Here is a 20,371-nt window from a genome sequence, read left to right as displayed (position 1 = left end):
GAGTCTATTCACTGTGATCGACTGAGGGAAAGTAGGCTGGGTCAGAAGCAAACATCAGAACCATAGCAGTTAATGTAAGGCTGTCTGTGAACCGAAAGCCACATTTTCATGCTCAAAGTGTTTACGGGGGCAGTGTAATTGCAGTGCCTCGCAACTACAGCCACCACATTACGTGTGTCTGCTAACTTTCTGATGCGGCTGTGCTGTGTGTCGCTTCCTCTTTTTCATGCCCCTTAATTGGGAAGTGGGGCTGGGCAGCAATGTGGAACTTTACTACCCGGAGTATTTTAAACTTTACAGGAGTGTATTCCACTGCTTGTGCGTTCTCCACACAACCAGGAGCCTTTTCGTTAACTGACATGACTGGTTCGCGTGTAGTAGTCCACAAAATCGGATGGGGATATAAGACCCTGTTTTATCTCAGAACCTCGTAATTAAATCCAGTGTGTTTGGCTGCTAGCTGAAATGTACACCATTCCCATTTCTTTTCGCAAACTTTATCCTCCTCCTAAGTGGCATTCTGATCATGCTTCACTTTTTTTTTTTTTTTTTCAAGCCAAGTACATGTTCCCACTTTGAAAGAGTGCTGTTTAGTGTAGATGGCTCATCTTTAGCCTTGTCCACTTGTATAGCCAGTCTGCAAGTTATTCTGGAAAAACACCGCTGCTGGGCACTGTCAGTGAACGTTCTCTGTAAGTTGTCTTTTTTTTTTTCACTGGCAAAGGTGAGCTCAGCTGTGTTGCCTGACACTGAGCCGGCAGCTCTTAGGGCTGTAGCTGTAACCTGATATTGCAGTGAGGGAGGGAGCTGATAATGTGCCATTTTAGTGGATTCCATTTTGTTGAACTTGTTAACATGAACAAGCGATGTAGTGTTTAAAAGGTGCATACTAGCCTACTCATGCATGAAAAGTTGGCAAGTCATGATGGGCATGAAAGGATGCTAAAGACTGTGGCCGAGTGCCTTTAAATCCAGCACTAAAGATGCAGAGGTTGGGGACACATGGGACTTGGAGATGACAGACCTGGACGTGACCCCACTGGCAAACTGTTGCATGCTTCATTGGTGCTCCGACTGTGGACAGCTCATCCCCCACGTTGAGCAGTGGAAATAGAAAGGGCTTTGTGCGCGTAAGCAGCACTTACCTGCATCAGAATTTCATTATTTTGACCAGGTAACATGTCGGAAGAGGTTGACCATCAAAGCATGGTTCATGTTGTTCTGTCCGCGCAGCTGTACTACATGTTCAGTGTGCTTGAAGCTTCTGTTGGCGCAGACTTGTGAAGGGATTTGTGTCTGCCCCCAGGTGAAAACTGGTCCCTTCCATGAGCACTCCAACCAGTTGTGGAATATCAGCGGAGTCCCCAGCTGGGCCAAGGTGAATGCAGGACTCATAAAGATGTACAAGGCTGAGGTGAGTGTGCCAGCTGTTCAACCTTGTGTTTGTCTCGGCCGTAGGTTCAGTGTAGTCTGGACAGTGGTAGGCTCGGAAGGTGTGTGCAAATATTAAAGCGTAGACAGGATGGGGTCTGCGTTTGGCCAGTGCATCCTTTCCTGCACTGTAATGCAGCGTACACAAACTCGAGTGGAGGTGTCATAGTTGAGGCCCTTATTAATTGTGGGTGTGTGATGGCTGAGCAGCTTGCTTTCACCTCGGGTGTACAACCATGTGTGGCACAGTTTTCCGGGAGCTTTGCATCTGCAGCTTCAGAACCTCCTATACATGTGGCTTGGCTTGCACTTGAGTTAGAGACATGTCATTGCTAGAAAGCAAATCAAATCCATTTCAGACTCCAAAAGCAGGCTCTAAGAGCTGGAATTTAAGCAGCAAGCATGCAGAAATAGGCAGAATAAAATGTGCCACAATGCGTGAGCTCATTCAGGGACGTGCCCAAACTGTATTCACAGCAAAAAAAAGGTAAGGGAGTGATGCAAGGAAAACCAGCAGTACACAAGGCAGCTTGTTGATGAGCTTTCTACCAGAGGGCGGGTAGCATTGCAGAGCCGAGTGTGAGCGACGAGCGATCAACATACTGCATTTACTTGCGCAATTTGCACACTTTTTTCTTTCATTCTGGCTTCAAAAAAGGGGGTGCGCAGATTACACGAAAATTTTCAGAACACGTCCTAAACCTCTACAAAGGTCATAACGCGCAATATATACTGTAAATTGTCTCCTATAGGTGGCATGCACTGGCGCCCAGCCGCGCCGCGGCGCTGCGGTGCGCCGCCGCCGGCTGCCATGATTGAGGTGCACGTAGTATTTCTAGGGACCCTACTCCTGCTCCGCGAGCACGTTTTCTTCGCGTGTCGCGTTCAGACTGCCGTTTGGAACCCGCGTGCATCGCAGATTCGGCCGGTAGTCGCTGGGCGCGATAGTCACACGTAACTACTTCGTAAATGAAAGCTACTTCGACTGAGCAGCTGTGCTTGTTATTGCGCTGCTCGAGCCTGTCGCCAATTATGTCCTGTGTGGGAATCCTCTGCCGAAGCAAGGGAGTCCTCAGGAGCCCTAATCCTTTTTACCGCTCAGGAGCAGTCTTTCGTCTGCATAAAAGTAGTCATATTGTCACAATGGCCGCTCATGCACAAAGCAGCAAACTGGACTAGGTAGTTCACTTTTGCACTGTGCTCGCCGTGTTGACGAAATTCCCGAGAGTACCTGCTAGCTTACACTTGAAAGTCTGCGTTTCGTCAGTGTCGTGTCTCTTTTTCTCGTCAGCATCTGACAGCACAGCGCACGGTGCTAAAATATGTGAGCCGTTCTGGTAAGGGTCGAGGTTGCCGCGCCGGCTCGCGAGCTTGCAGTATCAGCCCGACGCAAGCGCAGATTTCACATCGTCCACGATAAAACGATGCCGCCTGGGTGGCCACGGCTCCACCCAAAAACGAAGCGCATGTCCCAAGAATCTATTTCAAGATAAGAGAACAGACGAGGTCACATCATTTCATTCAACATTTTGGCAAACTTTTGTGGCCGTCTTGCGCTTTGTTAGGGTGTGCTTCGTGCAAGAATATCGCAGGTCAACCTAAAATTAAAATCTGAAGCATTATATCAAGGTCAGATATGTAGTGCATTTCGGAAATCAACGGCTCTACTTAGGTATACGCAGTCTCCAGTTATGCAAAGAGAACCGCAGACGCGCCGCAGCTGTCCAGTGGTGCCGGGTCCCCGATCTCTCCACCGCGAATGTGCCTGAACTACATATGCGGCTCTCCGGTTTCACAGAAGCGCTGCCGTCATTGACTGCTATCCGAGCTTATATCCCAGAATCGTGGGGAAGCAAACCAGCGACCAACTTTTGTCCCTGCACCCGTTTCTTCGACAGGCTCGAGCAGCGCGACAACAAGCACAGCTGCTCAGTCGAAGTGGCGTTCGTTTACGACGTAGTTACGTGCAACTATCGCGCCCAGCGACAACCCGCCGAATCTGCGATTCACGCGGGTTCCAAACGGCAGTCTGAACGCGACACGCGAAGAAAATGTGCTTGCAGAGCAGGAGTTCGTCTGCTACGTGCACCTCAATCGTGGCAGCCGGCGGCGGCGCGGCGGCGCACCGCAGCGGCTGCGTGCCAGTGCATACCACCTATAAGTAGACCTCCCATCTCGCGTCTCTTGCTGGCCAAAAAAAAGAAAAGTTGACTCTGAATATAAGCCGCATACCCCCTCCCGCCCCGCCCTAGGTTATGTAGTTCTCCAGAGAGCGCAAAATATGCAAGTTAAAAAAAAAAAAAATCCGGGTAAAAAGTTGGGGCTGCGCAAATTGCGCGAGTAAATATGGTATTAATGCAGATTGCATTTCAGGGCTGCCCCCTTAGATTTGTTGGCCGCAGTTTTCAGACCAAAGATTTTCTAAATCAGTGCTTTGATCCCTCATAAGGAATGGAAAGAATGCACCTAGGAAGCTGTAATTAGCCTTCCTGTAATAATCACTCTTATCACTATCTAATGGGGCAATTTTTAAGTCACTAATTGCACTTGGATTTCTTTGGCAGTCTGTTTAAGACGAGGTGGCAATAACGAAATGACGTGGGATTTTAACTTTTTCCTCTCTTTTCCTCCCCTCCATTTGTTTCATGGAGCAGCCACTTTGGGGGATGCTGCCGGCTGGGCACACTCCATCTATGGTTTATTTGTGATGAAAAATTAGCGACATGCCCCCTTTTCTACTGCCTATTATATTGGTTGCAAGCGCCCCCAGTTATAGTCGAAACTTGTTGGCGAACGTAAAGAAACATGAAGCTTTGCCATTATTTCGTGCTCGATTTATAATCAGGTTTTCACACAAACCTTGTTCGACCCATTGGATAATCATTCGTGCAATCACCCATGTAATTGGCTATGGTGGGCCATGTTTGGGCATGTGCTCAAGTTTTTAGCATTTTCTGAAGCAAAATAGAGACCAGTTGCGGATGCAGAAGGAGAGAGAAAACAGAGAGCAAGTGTAAAAGCAAGGAAAGCGTCATCAACGTGAGGCAGTGGCACTGTATACAGGGACTTCAGCTGCATCACAGTGCTGCTTGCTCTCTCCTGCCATTTTTATTTCCTTTTCAGTCCCACTGTGTAGTGCAGTAGACTACCGTTTAGACGAACTTGTTAAGAGGAATTGTCAGATAAGGTGAACATGCGAGACCATTTGGTTGGTGCTCCATAGGTTTCAGTGTAAAAAAAAAAAATCCGCTTAAAGGTGCACTGAAGAGGAATCTGAACTCGTCTTTTTGCCGCGGGAACTCATTCCACACGTACCGAGCATTCTTAGAAACTTCGATTTATTGCCCTGTGTGGCTGATTTTCCTAATTAAATCGAATTAACGTCCGGCTCCCGCCTTTTTTTTTAAATTCTCCCTCGTACGGTGGGCGGAGTCGACCAACGCGTGGAGTGCCTTTCAGCCAATCCCGCGGCGGCTTGCCGCTCTGCCATCGGCGGATTAAATGTAGTAGTCCATAGAAGCAAATTGTCCCCGCGTATTTTTATTTCTGCGGGCTTATTTTGCGGCTATATTATCTGCGAATGAAACTATTTATTCACGGAAACCTAAAAAACAAAATAAAGCGAAAGCAAAGCCTCCACGGAGCTGGCTGCAAGGCACTCCACGCGTTGGTCGACTCCGCCCACCGTACGAGGGAGAATTAAAGAAAGGCAGGAGCCGGACGTTAATTCGATTTAATTAGGAAAATCAGCCACACAGGACAATAAATCGCAGTTTTTAAGAATGCTCAGAACGTGTAGATCGAGTTCCCGAGGCAAAAAGACGAGTTCAGATTCCTCTTCAGTGCACCTTTAAGACGAACTTTTATGGTGACCCCACATGACGGTACTCGTGCGGTGTCCGCATGGCTCTGTCAAGGAAAGAAAAACAATGTAAAACGCTTCCACACAAGAAGGCGTGCCCCCCACCCCGAAAACATAGCTTATGCGCATCTTTGTGCCAAAGTGCGGGGAGGCTTTCTTGCCGGTGCAGAAAGCACCTTGGCACCTACCTGCGCTCGGTGCAGAGATCTGACATAGCCATATCTCGCCACTGTGTGTGTGCATCATGTACAGTGCATTGCCTTCAGCTGACAAAAAGGCACGTAGTGCTGGAGTGCACCCGCTTATTAAATGGGGACTTAATATTGGCACCGAATTTTCAACCAGTGCGGCGTCGCAACACACATTAGCGTCGTGCGAGCTGTAGGTGAATTTTTCGAATAATTTTGAATACTTCTGGCACAAAAAAAGGTTTGAACAGCACAATAGGCGTTTCGTCTTTTCCAACTACCACTGTCTGGTGTCACCTCCATGAAAGCAGGCTTAAAGAACATTCCGAAACTTAAGCACACGCAGCAAAATTTGCCGACTTTGCCTCATTCACAAAATTCTCCACCGCCCTATATTCGGTCATGAGTTTGTTTTGTCACTTACGTTTATCTCGATGTCATCATGCATTCAAAATGAAGCAGAATGCACTATTCATCAAAGTCTCCATCCTCGAGGGCGCAGTCAACAACTGTAACCTTAAATCCGAATCTCTGACTTGTGTAGTGGCCCATAATGCTGTTCAATGAGAGTGCAACTAAAGCTCATTCCAGCACAGCTCACAGCATTCAGTGCAAAGCTCAAAACCCTTTTTGACTAGGTGCGGTTTCTATTAGTTATCGGATTCCTCATGGAACATTTTATTGGCTATTCGTCTCGTAGGGCGAGGTATGGCAGTCTTGACATTTGACAGATTGCCCTTATTGTATTGTGTAGTTGTTTCGGCGTTCAAAAAGGACACCTGCTAGTATTGCCTGTCATCAGCAGATTGCGGGCCGAAAGAAAGGGATGCGTTTATTGCATGAGGGAAAAAGAAATTGTACTTTGTGATGGTGGAAGTGCGGGGGGTGTGTTCATTAAGCGAGTAAATACGAAATTCCCCTTTAATGTCCCCTTGAAAAATAGAAAGTTCGTTTTACGCAACCGTTCAATCATCTCGTATTGCCATTAAATATGTGTATTCTTTGTACGCAGGTCCTGGGAAAGTATCCAGTGGTTCAGCATGTGGTGTTCGGCAACCTGCTACCATTCCGGCCTCACCAGAAACTGGCCAAACAAAATTAAGCAATGTGCGCCAAGTCACTGTTTGCGATGTTGGCATCGTATGATGTCAAACAACATTAGCCATGCTGAGAAACCTCCACCGTAGTCAATGTAGTTTTCGAAGACTGTGGAATCTGTGGTAGCATGCAGGATGAATTGTTCGCAGATTTTCTGCAAAACACAAAAGCTTTGCCCTTCTTATTTTCGTCAGCATTTTTGCACGATGTCTCTCTCAATTGTCGGTTCTTTGTTGGAACAAAAATAAAGTCGGAGGGAGGTGTTTGCCAATTCAGAGCTACTGGTGCTTGTGAAATCAGTCTTCTCTCCACACCATGGAGCGCACTGCGCTCGCATACTCAAAGGAACATTATATAATGCACCATGCCAGTGCCACAGCATGGACTGCTGCTCTTCCCATAACAAAAGAGAACAGGTACTAGCAAAAAAGCCTCTCACCTTGTTTAGGCTACATTTATGCACTTCAAGAAGTATTGCAAGAAAGCAGGCATGGCTCAATTTCCATTTTAACTGTGCCGCCTGCCTGTTCGTGTGTTGCGCAGATGGAACATATTACAATAGAAAGTCAAATTCTTTCGAGCACTTCAAACCAGGTAACACAGCATTGGACCAGTGAAGCAAGGCACATCAAGCTGTCTTTATTTACTATCAAGGGCAGCGTGTAGGCGCTACCAGTCTTGATTGCCACCACATTCTTGAACATGATTCAGTGCCTCGCATGTTTTTCCATCCTTTATTAAGGACTACAATAGTTTGGTTTGGATTGCGGGGTTTAACGTCCCAAAGCGACTCAGGTTATACGAGAGACGCTGTAGTGAAGTGCTACAGAAATTTCAACCACCTGGGGTTCTTTAACATGCACTGACATTGCACAGCACACGGGCCTCTAGAATTTCGCCTCCATCGAAATTCGACCACTATGGTCTGGATTGAACCCGCGTCTTTTGGGTCAGCAGCCGAGCACCATAACCACTGAGCCACTGCGACGGCTAAGGACTAGAACAGCCTAGCTTTCGAAACCAAGTGGCAGGTCACCTTTTTTGGAGCTTGCAGTTAATCGCTTTTCTGCTGTAAAAAATGATTTTGAGAGCAAAACTTCTAATGTCTCAGAGTTTAGTTGATATGTGGCAGGAGTGTGGTGATGCAAAAACGTTACATGGTTTTATTGAATGCTGGTATGTTTTACTCAGTGATTTTTTTACCACGCCTAGGGTGCAATTTCTTACATCCTACGCGGCTACTGTCTGTCTGAATATATAAAATTATTGTTCGTATTGAACAGTCAATACATCCCCTTCAAAATCTATAGCACTACTGTATAGCACTACTGTTCGCGTTTATTGAACTCTCGTTCAGTGGAACATTCGATATAGTATCAAACAATGCCCCACACCCCTGCAAGTGGCTCTTCTCCTAATGGCTCTCCTGCGATCATTTCTCGTGTGCGGGACAGCTGCCCTGTAACGTGACGCCACAAGGTGAACGTAGGGTGCGCTTGATGATAACTTCCAGTCTCGTACTCGTACTCGTTTTCTACACGATACAGCATTCAGTACACCGCTTGTTGTGGTCAAGCCAACCTAGCTGATCAAAGGCTAGCGCTTGACGTACCTCGCTGCCAAAGATGTAGCAGAAACATACTGTACTTTAATTTAAATGAGAGACATGGGCAGTGGCTAGTTCCAAAGCACCGTCTGCTAGTGGCTTCAGTGCAAAGCAATCTAGGCCTAACGACGCCTAGAGAAGCCGGCAAGTGACATGACGCTGCATGAAACTCTCTGGTTGCATGGGTGCACCGTATTCTAGCTTCTGTGTTACAGATGAGCTTATCTGTTGCCATTTTTTACACCTCGAATGCCCACCCTGCCTGGATTGATTGTCCGCAGTATTATATAAAAAAATATATCGGAATTGGTTTGTGGTCTCTTTCGATATATTTGAGAATCGACTATTTCGAAAACAGCCTATTATAACAACCATTTGAAGGAGTGCTGGAAACTTAAAAAGCATGCGCAAGGCTTTTTGGGCCACCATATTTCCAATGTTGTCTACCAATAGTAAACCATGTTATGGGCTCTCTCTGAAAGGTCCCGACACTTGGTGTGCGCATACAACAACTAGCTGATGTAACCTTGCACAAAGACTAGCTAACCACCAGTGTTCTTCCCTCTATAAAACCTGTTCTCCGCCAACTAGCTCAGCCAGTGCTTCTAAACTGAACACAAAATTCCAAGTCCTTCAACCACGTTCCCTGGGAGGATGTGATTAACTTGTGGGAACATGGGGCAGGGAAGACAAGGGAATGTGCATTATGTGGGGCAGTGTGAGCAGATACACGACACCACAGCCCAAGATGGCTGCCCCCGGGATTATGTTGGGGCAGCTAGGCCTCTCTACATTTGGACAGGAAAAGGGGGCTCAAGCGATCCCTGCTGTTTATAGTTCTTTATTGTTCGCTTTATCAGAAAAACAACACACTAGCAATTCCTTCTGTACACGAGAGAATATGAGAGTATGTTCACGACTCATGACTGGCAAAGGAATGTGTATACTGGACATAAAATGCACCTTCTGGCATATGGTGTAGTGACAATGATCGCCACCACAGGCATAGTGGCAGCCTTAGGTTCAGCCCCAAATCGGGCCAAAATTTTCCTTACTAGGAAGACTGGACAAAGTTTTACAGCTTGCTTTTGTATGACAGCATTTAGGAACGCAAGATATCATTTGTATCTAAGCCTAGGTTTAACATAAGCACAAAACATGCAGCATGAGGCTGACCATGTCATAAAACTTGTCCTTTATAGTTGGCTCCATGGTCAGCCTCAAAACAAACCTGCAAAAGTCATCTTTTGAGAAATAACCATGTAGTGGTTAAGGTGCTTGACTTGAAATATGGTGACATGACAAACTGTTGTGCACTTGAAAACATGCTTAATAACACTTGCTCATCAAATGCAGCCAAGATGGAATGTAGTGCCACAATAACACATCTGAAAATTGATGACCACATGATGCCATACTTGCATGGCTTTTAGGAGAAGCACATGAGTTTCAGTTAGTTTGCAGTGACTAGAAAATAAAGTTATTTCAGCTAAAACAAACAAACAAAAAAAACTATGCACACACTCCTAGAAATTTTCATAGCGAACAAATAAGCTGCTCAAAAATTATACCAGCTACAAGCTAGCGTACTCGGTGGTCAGGCCACAGAAGAGATTATAGGCTTGTACTCTCACTGCTGCAAGAAGCTACACAAGAGAATTTTGGCACTTGACTGCTGCCACACTGTAGCCGGGTACAACTCAAGAATGTAGTGGCTTTTCCTTGTCAAAGGACCCGCTTCCAGCCTGTGGCGTAAGCCGACTCTCATCACTGCTAGTGTGACAAAACAAGGAGTGGTAGATAAAAGGCAATAATCCCTTTCCCTATAATCTCCAGGATAGACCCCCTCTCCATTGTGGTGCCGCTTCCTGCATTGTCATGACGCCATTGGCTGGAAGGGGGTCCTTTGACGAGGAAAAGCTGCTGCATTCTTGAGTTGTATCCCACTACAGCAGTATTGTACGTTCACAAGAACAATGGAAAGTCTTTTGTAAATGCTCCATTTTTCAAGCAAAAAGCAGTCACCTTAAGAAATGCAGCATTTTGCTATGAGGCATAACTACGGCAGGAGGTTCAAAGGGGAGCGGGAGGCCCCGTCTTTTTGAGAGAAGCAGTAATAGTGCCGGCCATGTGTCCAGAGACTTTAAGGAATGGTATGATGAGATGCTTCCAGTTCCCTACTACAGCAACGTGGGCAATATACACATCAGCTTCAGCGTGCATTCAACATAGAGTTTCTTACTATTACCTAGAGGGAAAGCTGGCAGCCCGTCTATGGGAGTTTGCATGGCGACCCCTCGAGACCACTTCAGCCACCATGGGCGCTCAAAGCATCATGGGGCGGTGAGCTACTTGTTGCGGAACTGCAACTTTTGGCCAAAAATAATAGAAAAATAAAGCTGTTTGATAACTACAAACGTCCTAACATTCAATATCTTGTCTAATGATTGCAACAAACGAGCAGAAAAGCATTTAAGTGCAAAGTTTGTCCAAAATAAGAGACGACTCGCTCTCCTATTGGCCAAGTAGTGAACACTATAAAAACTAATATTTCATAATTAACAGGCGAACTTTTAAAAGTAAATATGTTTTCAAAAAAGATGTTGTTGCTTAAATACTATAAGAGGCTTTTTAATGGCATTTCGGAAAAGTGAAACCTTTTATTGGCGTCGTGTGTCGTCGCGTTTCTACTACTATGAGTTTTGCCCACTGCGTTCGCGGGAAAGTCGTCTGCGCACACACGAACAGAGTTTTCGGAATGAAACGTCTTAGTAGTGCCACTTCATGTTTCCGAAAAATTACGACTGTGCCGCAACAAGTAGCTCACCGCCCCATGATGCTTTGGGCGTCCATGGTGGCTGAAGTGCAGCGCCGCCAGCTTTCCCTCTAGGTAATAGTAAGAAACTCTATGGCATTCAATGACTGCAGCTGCTAAACCAGCCATGGTGCAAGAAATCCGTGAGCGGGCACTTACTGTCGGGGTGTTACACAGTTCATCAGTGAGTGCACAGACACAAACAGCCTCCCTCAATTTTCATTTAAAACATTCCACAGTTCTGCAAACCATATATTCTTGCCAATCAGTATGGTGCTCTTGTTACACCTGCACTTCACCTGGCACACCCAGAAGAGCACTGCGATTCAAGTTTCAAGGCTGAGGGTGATTGAACACATCAGGCACTAGGCATTCCGTCAACTAAGCAAACATCAACAGGGTGACATAACTGCAAGCACTTCACAGGGGTGAGGCACCAGTTAAGTGTGCCCCAGGAAAGGGACATCTTGAAAACATAACTGCTAGGTGTGCCCGACAGAGTGCATACATATCTGGTCTTGGGCATGGCATGACATATGTTTAGTTAGCATTGTTACCGCTGTTACTGACATGGGCGCAATGTGAAGCACAGTGTTGCAGACAGAGGGAATGCCTTAGTGCAAAAAGACTGCTAAAGCCGCACAGTTAAGCATTCGAGATTTCAGCAATGTGATAAAAAAAAATGCAAGCTATCTCGCCACATGAGACAAATACATGCACACTAAGAGAACTTGAAGCAACAGTACAGCACACTTTTGCACTCAAATCACAACTGTAACAACGACCCCTTTTTATTGCAAAGCATGCAGCTTGCTTAAAGCGACACTGAGAACAATGCCATTGAGTTATTGTTCTCAGTGAAAATTGATTCGCTGGCTCTTTCTGATTATGCCAACGTTTGTACGGCAGCAAAAAAAAAAGAAAACGCTTATGCCCGAGAAAATTTAATTAAGAAATTGTCTTGCCACTATTTTCGAACATGTGACGTCCACACCAAGGAAAGGTTGGTTGCCATTTTGAAGTGGGGCAGTGTAGCATAGCCTTTGGTATCCTCACTAGGAATTTGGTATCGATGCACGCAGTTTACTTGTGAAATCGGCTAGAGATGGCAGCACCTGTAATTTCGATTTTTGGTATTTTCTAGCTTATGAAAGCTCTGTTTTTGGCGAGAGTGGTCTCTTTGCCATTAGAATGCCACAGTCTATTGATACAGGTCAGCTTCAATTTGTCCCCAGTGTCCCTTTAAGCAACTGTGGCCAGAAAAAACAATAACAATGTGACAGGCATGGCGTTCAACCAAAATCATGTTGTTCTGGAATTTGTTCTGGGTTCAGAAGAAACGCCTGGGCTCTAGGTTCAGCTATATCACCTCAATTTTAGTTTAGCTGTGGAGTGAAAAAAATAACTTTCAACATGGCTTGAAATGGTCCATGTTCGTTTGTCTACGTTAAGAAAGCAGCAGATTCTTATATGTTCAGTAACACGTTCTGCTGGGCGAGTTGGTTCATCCTGGTATGTATTTACGAGGGGGTACCCAAAAGAAACCGGACTAAATTTTTTTGTCGGCAAAGCTTCTGTGGTACCGCATTTTGCCACTAGGATCGCATAGAACGCACATTCCAGAGTCAGTAAGCCGAGTGCCGTCGTTGAAGGAGGTCACACTAGTTTAGGCAGAGTTTTAGAGTGACGACTGTTTTGTGTGAACGTCGTTTTTGCGATGGCTGATTTTCGTGAACAGCGTGCGCCGGTGAAATTCTGGTTTTTGCTCGGAAAAAGTTCAATGGAAACTCTTGAAATATTAAGAAAGACGTACAAGGACGATGCTATGGTGACAACTCAAGTGTTCCTGAATCGAATCCTGAATCAAAGCAACAATCATGCCAATGGAAAACTTCAAACTCACCTCGCCTCAAGAATGCTCGCCAGGTGAAACCAAACCTCAAAACAATGCTGATTTGTTTTTTCGACGTGAGAGAAGTCGTCCATTGAGAATTTGTTCCGCAGGGTCAGACAGTTAGCCAGGCTTTCTATTTGGATGTTTTCAAAAGATTGGGCATCAGTGTGCGGTGGAAGCGGCCAGATTTGTGGCGGTCGGGTGACTGGTTTTTCCATGATGGCAATGCCCCTGCTCACACAGCCCTGTCTCTACGACAATTTTGGACCAAAAATGGCATGACCCCTATTCCTCAACCCCCATACTCTTCCGACCTTGCCCCGTGCTACTTTCTTTGTTTCCTAGAATGAAAAAATAGGTGAATGGAAAACGTTTCGCTGATGTTGCTGAGGTGAAGAAAAAAACGACGGAGGCACTGTCAAGCATCACAAAAGATGAATTTAAACAATGTTTTGAAAAATGGAATGAAAGATTCGACAAGCGTATCATTGCAAGTGGGGAATACTTTAAACGAGATTGAAGGTCTGTGCTTAAAATGTGAACAAATAAGTTCAAACAAAAATAAGTCCGGTTTCTTTTGGGTACCCCCTCGTATATGTATATCTTATATGTATATCTTAATGAACACAGGTAGCAACTTTGTTCATCTACACATAAAAATAATGATGACATTCAGTATGCTTAACAGCTGTCTGTGGTGACACACCAGGGAAGCAGCATGCTGTCCAGCTTGTAATGGAAAAACTTGCCCTGCACTAACCATGTGCAAGCCTATTACACTCAAGTGGCATGGGCTTAGGCGCTTAATTTTTAAATTTTAGTTCCACCATACTAAAACTAGCCTACGTGCATACCTGGGGCAACATGTGATAGTTTGTCATGCTTATCATGGTGCTCTTTCTTTTTCTAAATTCCTGCTCGACTTGTGCAACCCTTGATTGCCCATAAACATTGCTTTGACCATGTGGCTGTATGCATAAAACAGGAGCACAATTAATTCTTCCAGGACGTGCTCAAATGGCACACGACAGTTTTACAAACTACGAAGTGTTGACATCAATGATGGATGATGGATACATGATTGTAATGTGGAGACATCACTGATGTATGCCCCGGGGTTTCCGTTAGGTCACGTGTGTGCAGCCCTACAAGATTCATCTCTTGATTTGAACTGCACCGGTGCAAACAGATCAGCTTCACTGGCCGCTGCTTTAGACCACTCGGCCATTGCCGCAACCTCGCATCACATGTGCAGCTGCTAGGCTCTCGCGCCATGCTCGCAAGCACTCGCTTGCGCAGCTGCGCACAGAGGGTACCACATATCCATGGCACATGCACTAGTTTACGTCTAGAAGGTGCCTGGAGCGGTTCGCAAGTGATTTGCCTTATGAAGTGTGGCAGTTTTGTGCTTTGTAGAACCAAGGATCCAGCACCTTCTACTATGCATGCCAGATGCAAAGCGACAGCAAAAGAGAGCATACAGAAGCAAAGGAGTGGTAATGCTAACGCACTGTCATCTCATTGTGCGACCCAATAATTTTTTTTAAGTTCAAGCCTACCAGTTACATTAGCCTCCAAGTTTCTGCCATGCTGATGAGTACTGGCAAGATACTAGTTATATACATTCCTACTGAGGGATATTGGTGAGCTGTTATGCATGACCTTAGAGTCCATGCCAAATGCACTCTATCCCATTCTTTATTCACCCAGCTATTTCCTTCTCATGGCCTGTATCTGCGGTCACTACTTTGCCCCCTTAGATAGATGTATCCCCATTTCCAATACGTCACCACCTATGATAAGCTATTGGTCCAATCCCCTTTGTTTAGACTCCACATGCAGTCAGTGCACAACTAAGAGTGTCATAGAAAAAACACGTGAACTGAACTGGAAACTTATTTTTTCCGGTTTCATTCCAGAGAAAAAAGTTTGTTAAGCACTCTGGTTCAGGTCCAATATTTACAGACAGCTTTTCTTTCTCCTTTTGCTTTTGGTTTGTTTCCGGTTTGATACCCTGGTAACCAAGCACAATGCCTTCACAGAGTTGCATTTATTCACTTCCCACAGCATTAACTTGTGCTAAGCTAAATGACTTGCAGAGTATACAATCTTAAAGCCAGCCTTAAGACATGAAAACAGCCATTAGATTGCAAGCTGAGGAAGTTGACTTAAGTTGGAAGCACCAGAGCGGTTTGTGTGGCTTTGACTCAACTACAGGATCACTTAAAGGTGCACTGAAGAAGAATCTGAACTCGTCGTTTTGCCGCGGGAACTCGATCTACACGTTTTGAGCATTCTCAGAAACTTCGAATTATTGCCCTGAGTGGCTGATTTCCCTCATTTAAATCGGATTAACGTCCCGCTCCCGCATTTTTTTTTTAATTCCCCGCCGACGTTGGGAGGAGCCAACCAACGCATGGAGTGCTTTCAGGCAATCGCGTGGCGGCTTTGCTTTTGGTTTTATTTCATTTTTTAGGTTTCCGTGAACAAATAGATCTAGTCAGAGACTACATAGCTGCAAATTAGTCTCTTTGCAGCTATGCAGAGACTGCATAGCTGCAAAGAGACTAAATAGCTGCAAACGGAAATAAATATACGCGTGGACTCTTTGCTTTCACCGATCATTATGTATCACTCCGCCGATAGCAGAACGGCAAGCCGCCATGGGACTGGTTGAAAGGTTGGTTGACTCCTCCCACCATCTGTGGGGAATTAAAAAAAAAGAGGGGGGGGGGGGGGGGGAGCCAGGACATTTAATCGGATTTAAATTAGGGAAATCGGCCGCACAGGGCAATAAATTGAAGTTTATAAGAACGCTCGGAACGTGCAGGTCGAGTTCCAGCGGTAAAAATACAAGTTCCGATTCGTCTTCAGTGCACCTTTGACATCGTGACATAAAAAAACGTTTAAAAAAAATAACAGCTATAGGTTTATGAACAACCTTCTGACCTTAGCATTACTCAAAAATATCTAGGCAAATGGGAAGCAATCGAGACGAAGACCAACCCTGTTTCACATATGGCTTATATTTAGAACAAGCACTCAGAAATGCTGAGATCATTCAGGAATTTGCACTACTTGACAGAACCAGGAGTACACCACTTGATTAGGTGAAAGTAGAAGAAAAAATAATACAGCCACAATTTTGCAATGCAACACAGAACATGCTAACAATGATGATGGTTGTGCATTCAAAACCAAGACTGAGGAATGCTATTTAACTGTTTACGACTGCAGAACAGTGCTAATACACAACAGCAATGCAAGATTGTACCTCAGCATTTGCACAAGGCAATGACTCAAGCATCATCTGCCCTGAACTAAACAGCTGATAAAGTGAGGCCAGACTGATGTCTCAAGAGTGTGTTAAGGCAACATACACTTAGAGCACTACGCAGTACATCACGTGGCCTGCAAAGCCTAAAATTTGAAAACCGGTGCCTTTTTCTTTTGTTGATAGAAATGCAGCACTTTTATTAACACTGCACTTTTGCCCATTCTCGTGGCTCAGAATATATTTCATTAAGAAAGAGTAATCATTCAGCTTGTACTTGTAAACAGGCAAAACAAGCTAGAGAACAAAAATTTAGCGCTCGACTTATACGAAGCATACCCACTCATCTCTCTGAAGCTTTGGAGAAATCATGCAGTCTTGGAGGATCTATTGGAGGATCGCAAACTCAAGTGTTGCACTTTTGGAAGATCCAACAGCAGGTGAGCAGTTTAAAGAAACTATGGCCAAAAATGTCATTAGATATTTGGAGCTTAATCGTCCAGGTCAATACATATACTGGAACTTACCTGCTGTACACTGAAGCAACACAAGAACATAACTGCTCATGCATTACCTTCCTTATGCTTTTTTCAGAAAAAATGAGCAGCTCCATAGTGCATTAATGGAACAGTTGCTTGTATTGGCTAATTTAAAAGGTCAGAACTCCAACGTAATGTTATTTCTGAAAAAGTAATCTTGGACAAACATGCTCCACCATGCTGGACCAGAGCAAGCAGCAAGGAAATTTACCATGCGATGCTAACATAACGACTGCATAACTCTGAACTTGTTCTTCCACCTGGGATACCCACGAAGCCAACAACCATAACTACTCCCGTGATGAGCACTCCATTTTATTGAGATAAAAGAAGCATAAAAGAAGTGTCATTATCTTACATCAATGGAAGTTATCCTGAACAAACACACAGACATGCCCCAGTGCATGACTGGCTGCAATGATGGTTTGGACAATAGTTGTGAATGGCATCAATGGTGTGCAATGCGCGGCAATCGGTGCGAAACAATTTTTGCCTGGTCTGCTTGTCTGCTCACTTCACCGCCAAAGGTGTTATGCAGGAACCGACTGTACTTTCATTTTCATGAGACATTTTTAATGTGCTAATGAAAAACTGGTAACAAGTTTAGACCTTTTATGATAAACGGTGGCTAGTTCCAAAGAACTCTCTCCCCTGGCTTTGATCCAAAGCAGGATAGGACTATAGTGATATTCAGTGGCGGCATGCTACCATTCTGCCATCGACCAGCATGCCAGTAGGTGGTGCAGCGATGCAAAAAGCATGCCACCAGCTTGGGCCAGATGGTTGCTTGGAGCACAGTGAGACACACCACCAGTGCTACAAGGTGAAAAAAAAAAAAGCACTAGATATGACACCACAAAACTTGGATGTAGATTCTTTTGCATGACAGGTTGACACAGCAAAACATCCTTAAGAGACAGCAGTTTGTGATGTGCGCAACAGGTTGCGCCACTAGTACTGCTGCCATAGCTAGCCTTCTCAACTGTCATTTGGCGCATATTGCAAACTGCTTCTCTGCAGCTTGAATTTGGATGTTATATTTTTTTTTAAGTGACATGCACCTTAAGCAGAGGAAAACATTCGTGTGAATGCCCACTCAAAAAAAAAAAAAAAACGAGTCCAATTGGGCACTCTAACTGGTAGCTGTTGGTTTCAATTGGAGATCTGAATTTCAACTGGTTTCAATGACTGCAACCAGAATACCAGTTGGGCTCTTCAAATTGAAATTCGGTTTCCCAACTAGTATCTAAAACGAAACTGTAGGCCCCTGTTGGACTGCCAGATTCCAAATGGATGCTTCATTTCCAATGCGTGAATCCCCAACTGGCTTTTCATATGCCCATAGGACTTCAATGTCAGATGGAAATTAAACAGAATTACCGTATTTTCCGGTGTATAAGACGCACCCTTGTATAAGACGCACCCGCCATATATGAAGGCTCTCATTGAAAAAGTTGGTATATAAGACGCACCCGTGTATAAGACGCACCCCAATTTACCCACTTAGTCTAGTGAGGGTTAATTAAACACGCTTGCTCGACCATCGCGAAATGAACCATGGATGGACTCATCTGATCGCATAAAAGCTCCGTAGCTCCGTAGGCCTGCAGCCCGATTTCCGTTTTCGGTAGCATACTCGACCGCAGATAATTTGAACTTTGCGGTGTAGCTCTTGCGCAACTTCGGTGGCATACTGTAGTAAGACCGAGCACGACAGGTGTAGGTAGTGGAAAACACACGCCGAAGTCACCAATACAGACGTAATACGTACACGGTTGCGAAGTTGCAAAGAATGACTAAAAAAGAACGCCGGCTTGGCTTGTTTTGACAATGGCGAGAAGCACGACTGTCGCCATCTTTTGGAATTTCACATTACTTTTGCTTGCGCCTCCGAAACGACCGCGTATTTGCGATTCTGGAAGTCGTCATCCCCGCCGTTTCATGATAAAGTTCACCTAAAAAAAGTTGCGCACAGCGGTCCCCGTATTGAAGTATTAACCGTGTTACTACCGCATCATTGGTAGTGATATTTTTTTGGTGAAAAAAGCTTCAGCATGAACCTGAGTAAGTTCTGAACTCGTAAAAAAAAACGAAAAATTCGCATATAAGACGCACCCTTGTATAGGACGCACCAGCAAGATTTTTGACAAAAAACCGCGTCTTATACACCGGAAAATACGGTAAGCCGCCTTGCTGGCTCACTGGCATTATGGATAATAGGCTTGTACGAATATTCGATAATTTGGAATATTCAGTAATCAAAATCTCTAAGTACCTGTCTCAAGTGAATAATGTTTCTTGAATGCTTGCTTCGTGTGGTTGTGGTTCAACGTACCCAGCCAACGAGATTTTTTTTTTTTTTCAGTCACATAGTGGAGCAAGCATGGCCCCACTTAAGCCCTAAATCTGTGCAGGATAAGAACCCTTTTCCTCCCCTTGCGAGACCTTAGGTCTTCAGGGGTGCAGTAGGGGCTCCATTATGCGGCTGAGAGGCAAGGCCTGTTAACTGGTTACTTTTGGTCCTCCCTGCAGGATGGCATTGCGGCGCGTGTGCAGTTAACAGCAACACCCACAAAGTGACGCAATTGCAACTGCAATTAGGACCAGCAGTCGGAGGCAAGCTGCAATCAAAAACAATGGGCAAACTTCTATGCCTTCCAGCCGCACGCAACCCAGCTAACTATCAAAGCTGAATACCGAACTGCCAAGGTTCCTGTAGTTTTGGATCCCGGCACGACGCATGCTCCATAGTTTACCGGAATAATCGCACGTCTCCTCTTGCGCCACCTATCGCTCGTTGGAGAAAGCGTCCACCAGCGTGAGTGAGCTGGGTATATGGTATGCTGTTCGAATTTTCGTTATCGGAACCAATTAGTGTGTAAATTTGGCGGGCGGTAAAATGGCTGTCCGCCATTTTGCGCCCAGGTGGATGACGCTCACCTTGGTCAGAAGCTGTGAGTGAGTACGAAGTGATGTTTTGTTTTGATTTTTTGACATACAGAGCTCCACGAATCGTGGCGGGAACAGGCACTCGCACGAGGCACATAATACCCGCATCTCGGCCAAACCTACCTCAGAACCTGCATATAGGTTGTCTTCCCCAATTTTGCATGGTTGTGCCATTCATCTTTCGTGTGCAACAAATATTCTGAGGATTTGCTTCAATATTATTCAAAGAAAATTACTATGCTCTTCGGATTCTCTTCAAACCAAAACAACCACTATTCACACAAGCTCGATGGAAAACTTACCCGGCTGGCCCACCACTGAGAGGAATAAGGTCAGTTGCTTGGCTTTTTCAGAGGTGGAACAGCTGGAATAGATGCTACCTCCCTAACCAACCTTCAGCCAGTTGTTCTAAAACATATATAATTTATATACACAGTTTAATGTTCCAAAGCGACTCAGGCGCCGTAGTGGAGGGACCCAGATAATTTTGACCATCTGGGGTTCTTCGACAGGCACTGATATCGTACAGTACACAGGTCTCTAGGATCATGTATTTCCAATTGTTTCACAATACAAAACTAATATTTTCCGACTAGGAAAGTCTAAGTGGAAGCCAATGTTGTTTTTCGAGTGGGATCTGAACATAGCTCTCGACAAAGAACCGTGAACTAATTATTAAACCTTCTACTTTGGCTAATTAGGTCACATTAACTAA

General features: G+C 45.0%; 1 protein-coding gene across 3 annotated transcripts in view; it reads left to right on the top strand.

The window, feature by feature from the left end:
- LOC149355575 (serine/threonine-protein phosphatase 2A activator-like) overlaps positions 1-6,856 on the top strand; it is a 39,041-nt gene extending 32,185 nt beyond the window's left edge. For all 3 annotated transcript variants that reach the window (XM_089583909.1, XM_089583908.1, XM_089583907.1), the window contains 2 exons: positions 1,307-1,414; positions 6,494-6,856. In XM_089583909.1, the coding sequence (XP_089440035.1) occupies positions 1,307-1,414; positions 6,494-6,583 (198 nt within the window). In that variant the 3' untranslated portion in view covers positions 6,584-6,856. The remainder of the gene's footprint in view (positions 1-1,306; positions 1,415-6,493) is intronic.
- Positions 6,857-20,371: the final 13,515 nt, after the last annotated feature.

The sequence above is a fragment of the Amblyomma mixtum genome, chromosome 3 (genome assembly GCF_055824585.1).
Source record: "Amblyomma mixtum isolate Tamu chromosome 3, ASM5582458v1, whole genome shotgun sequence".
Classification (NCBI taxonomy): domain Eukaryota; kingdom Metazoa; phylum Arthropoda; class Arachnida; order Ixodida; family Ixodidae; genus Amblyomma; species Amblyomma mixtum.
Note: the sequence above shows the minus strand (reverse complement) of the source record. Positions and strands in the feature narration are given on the sequence as shown.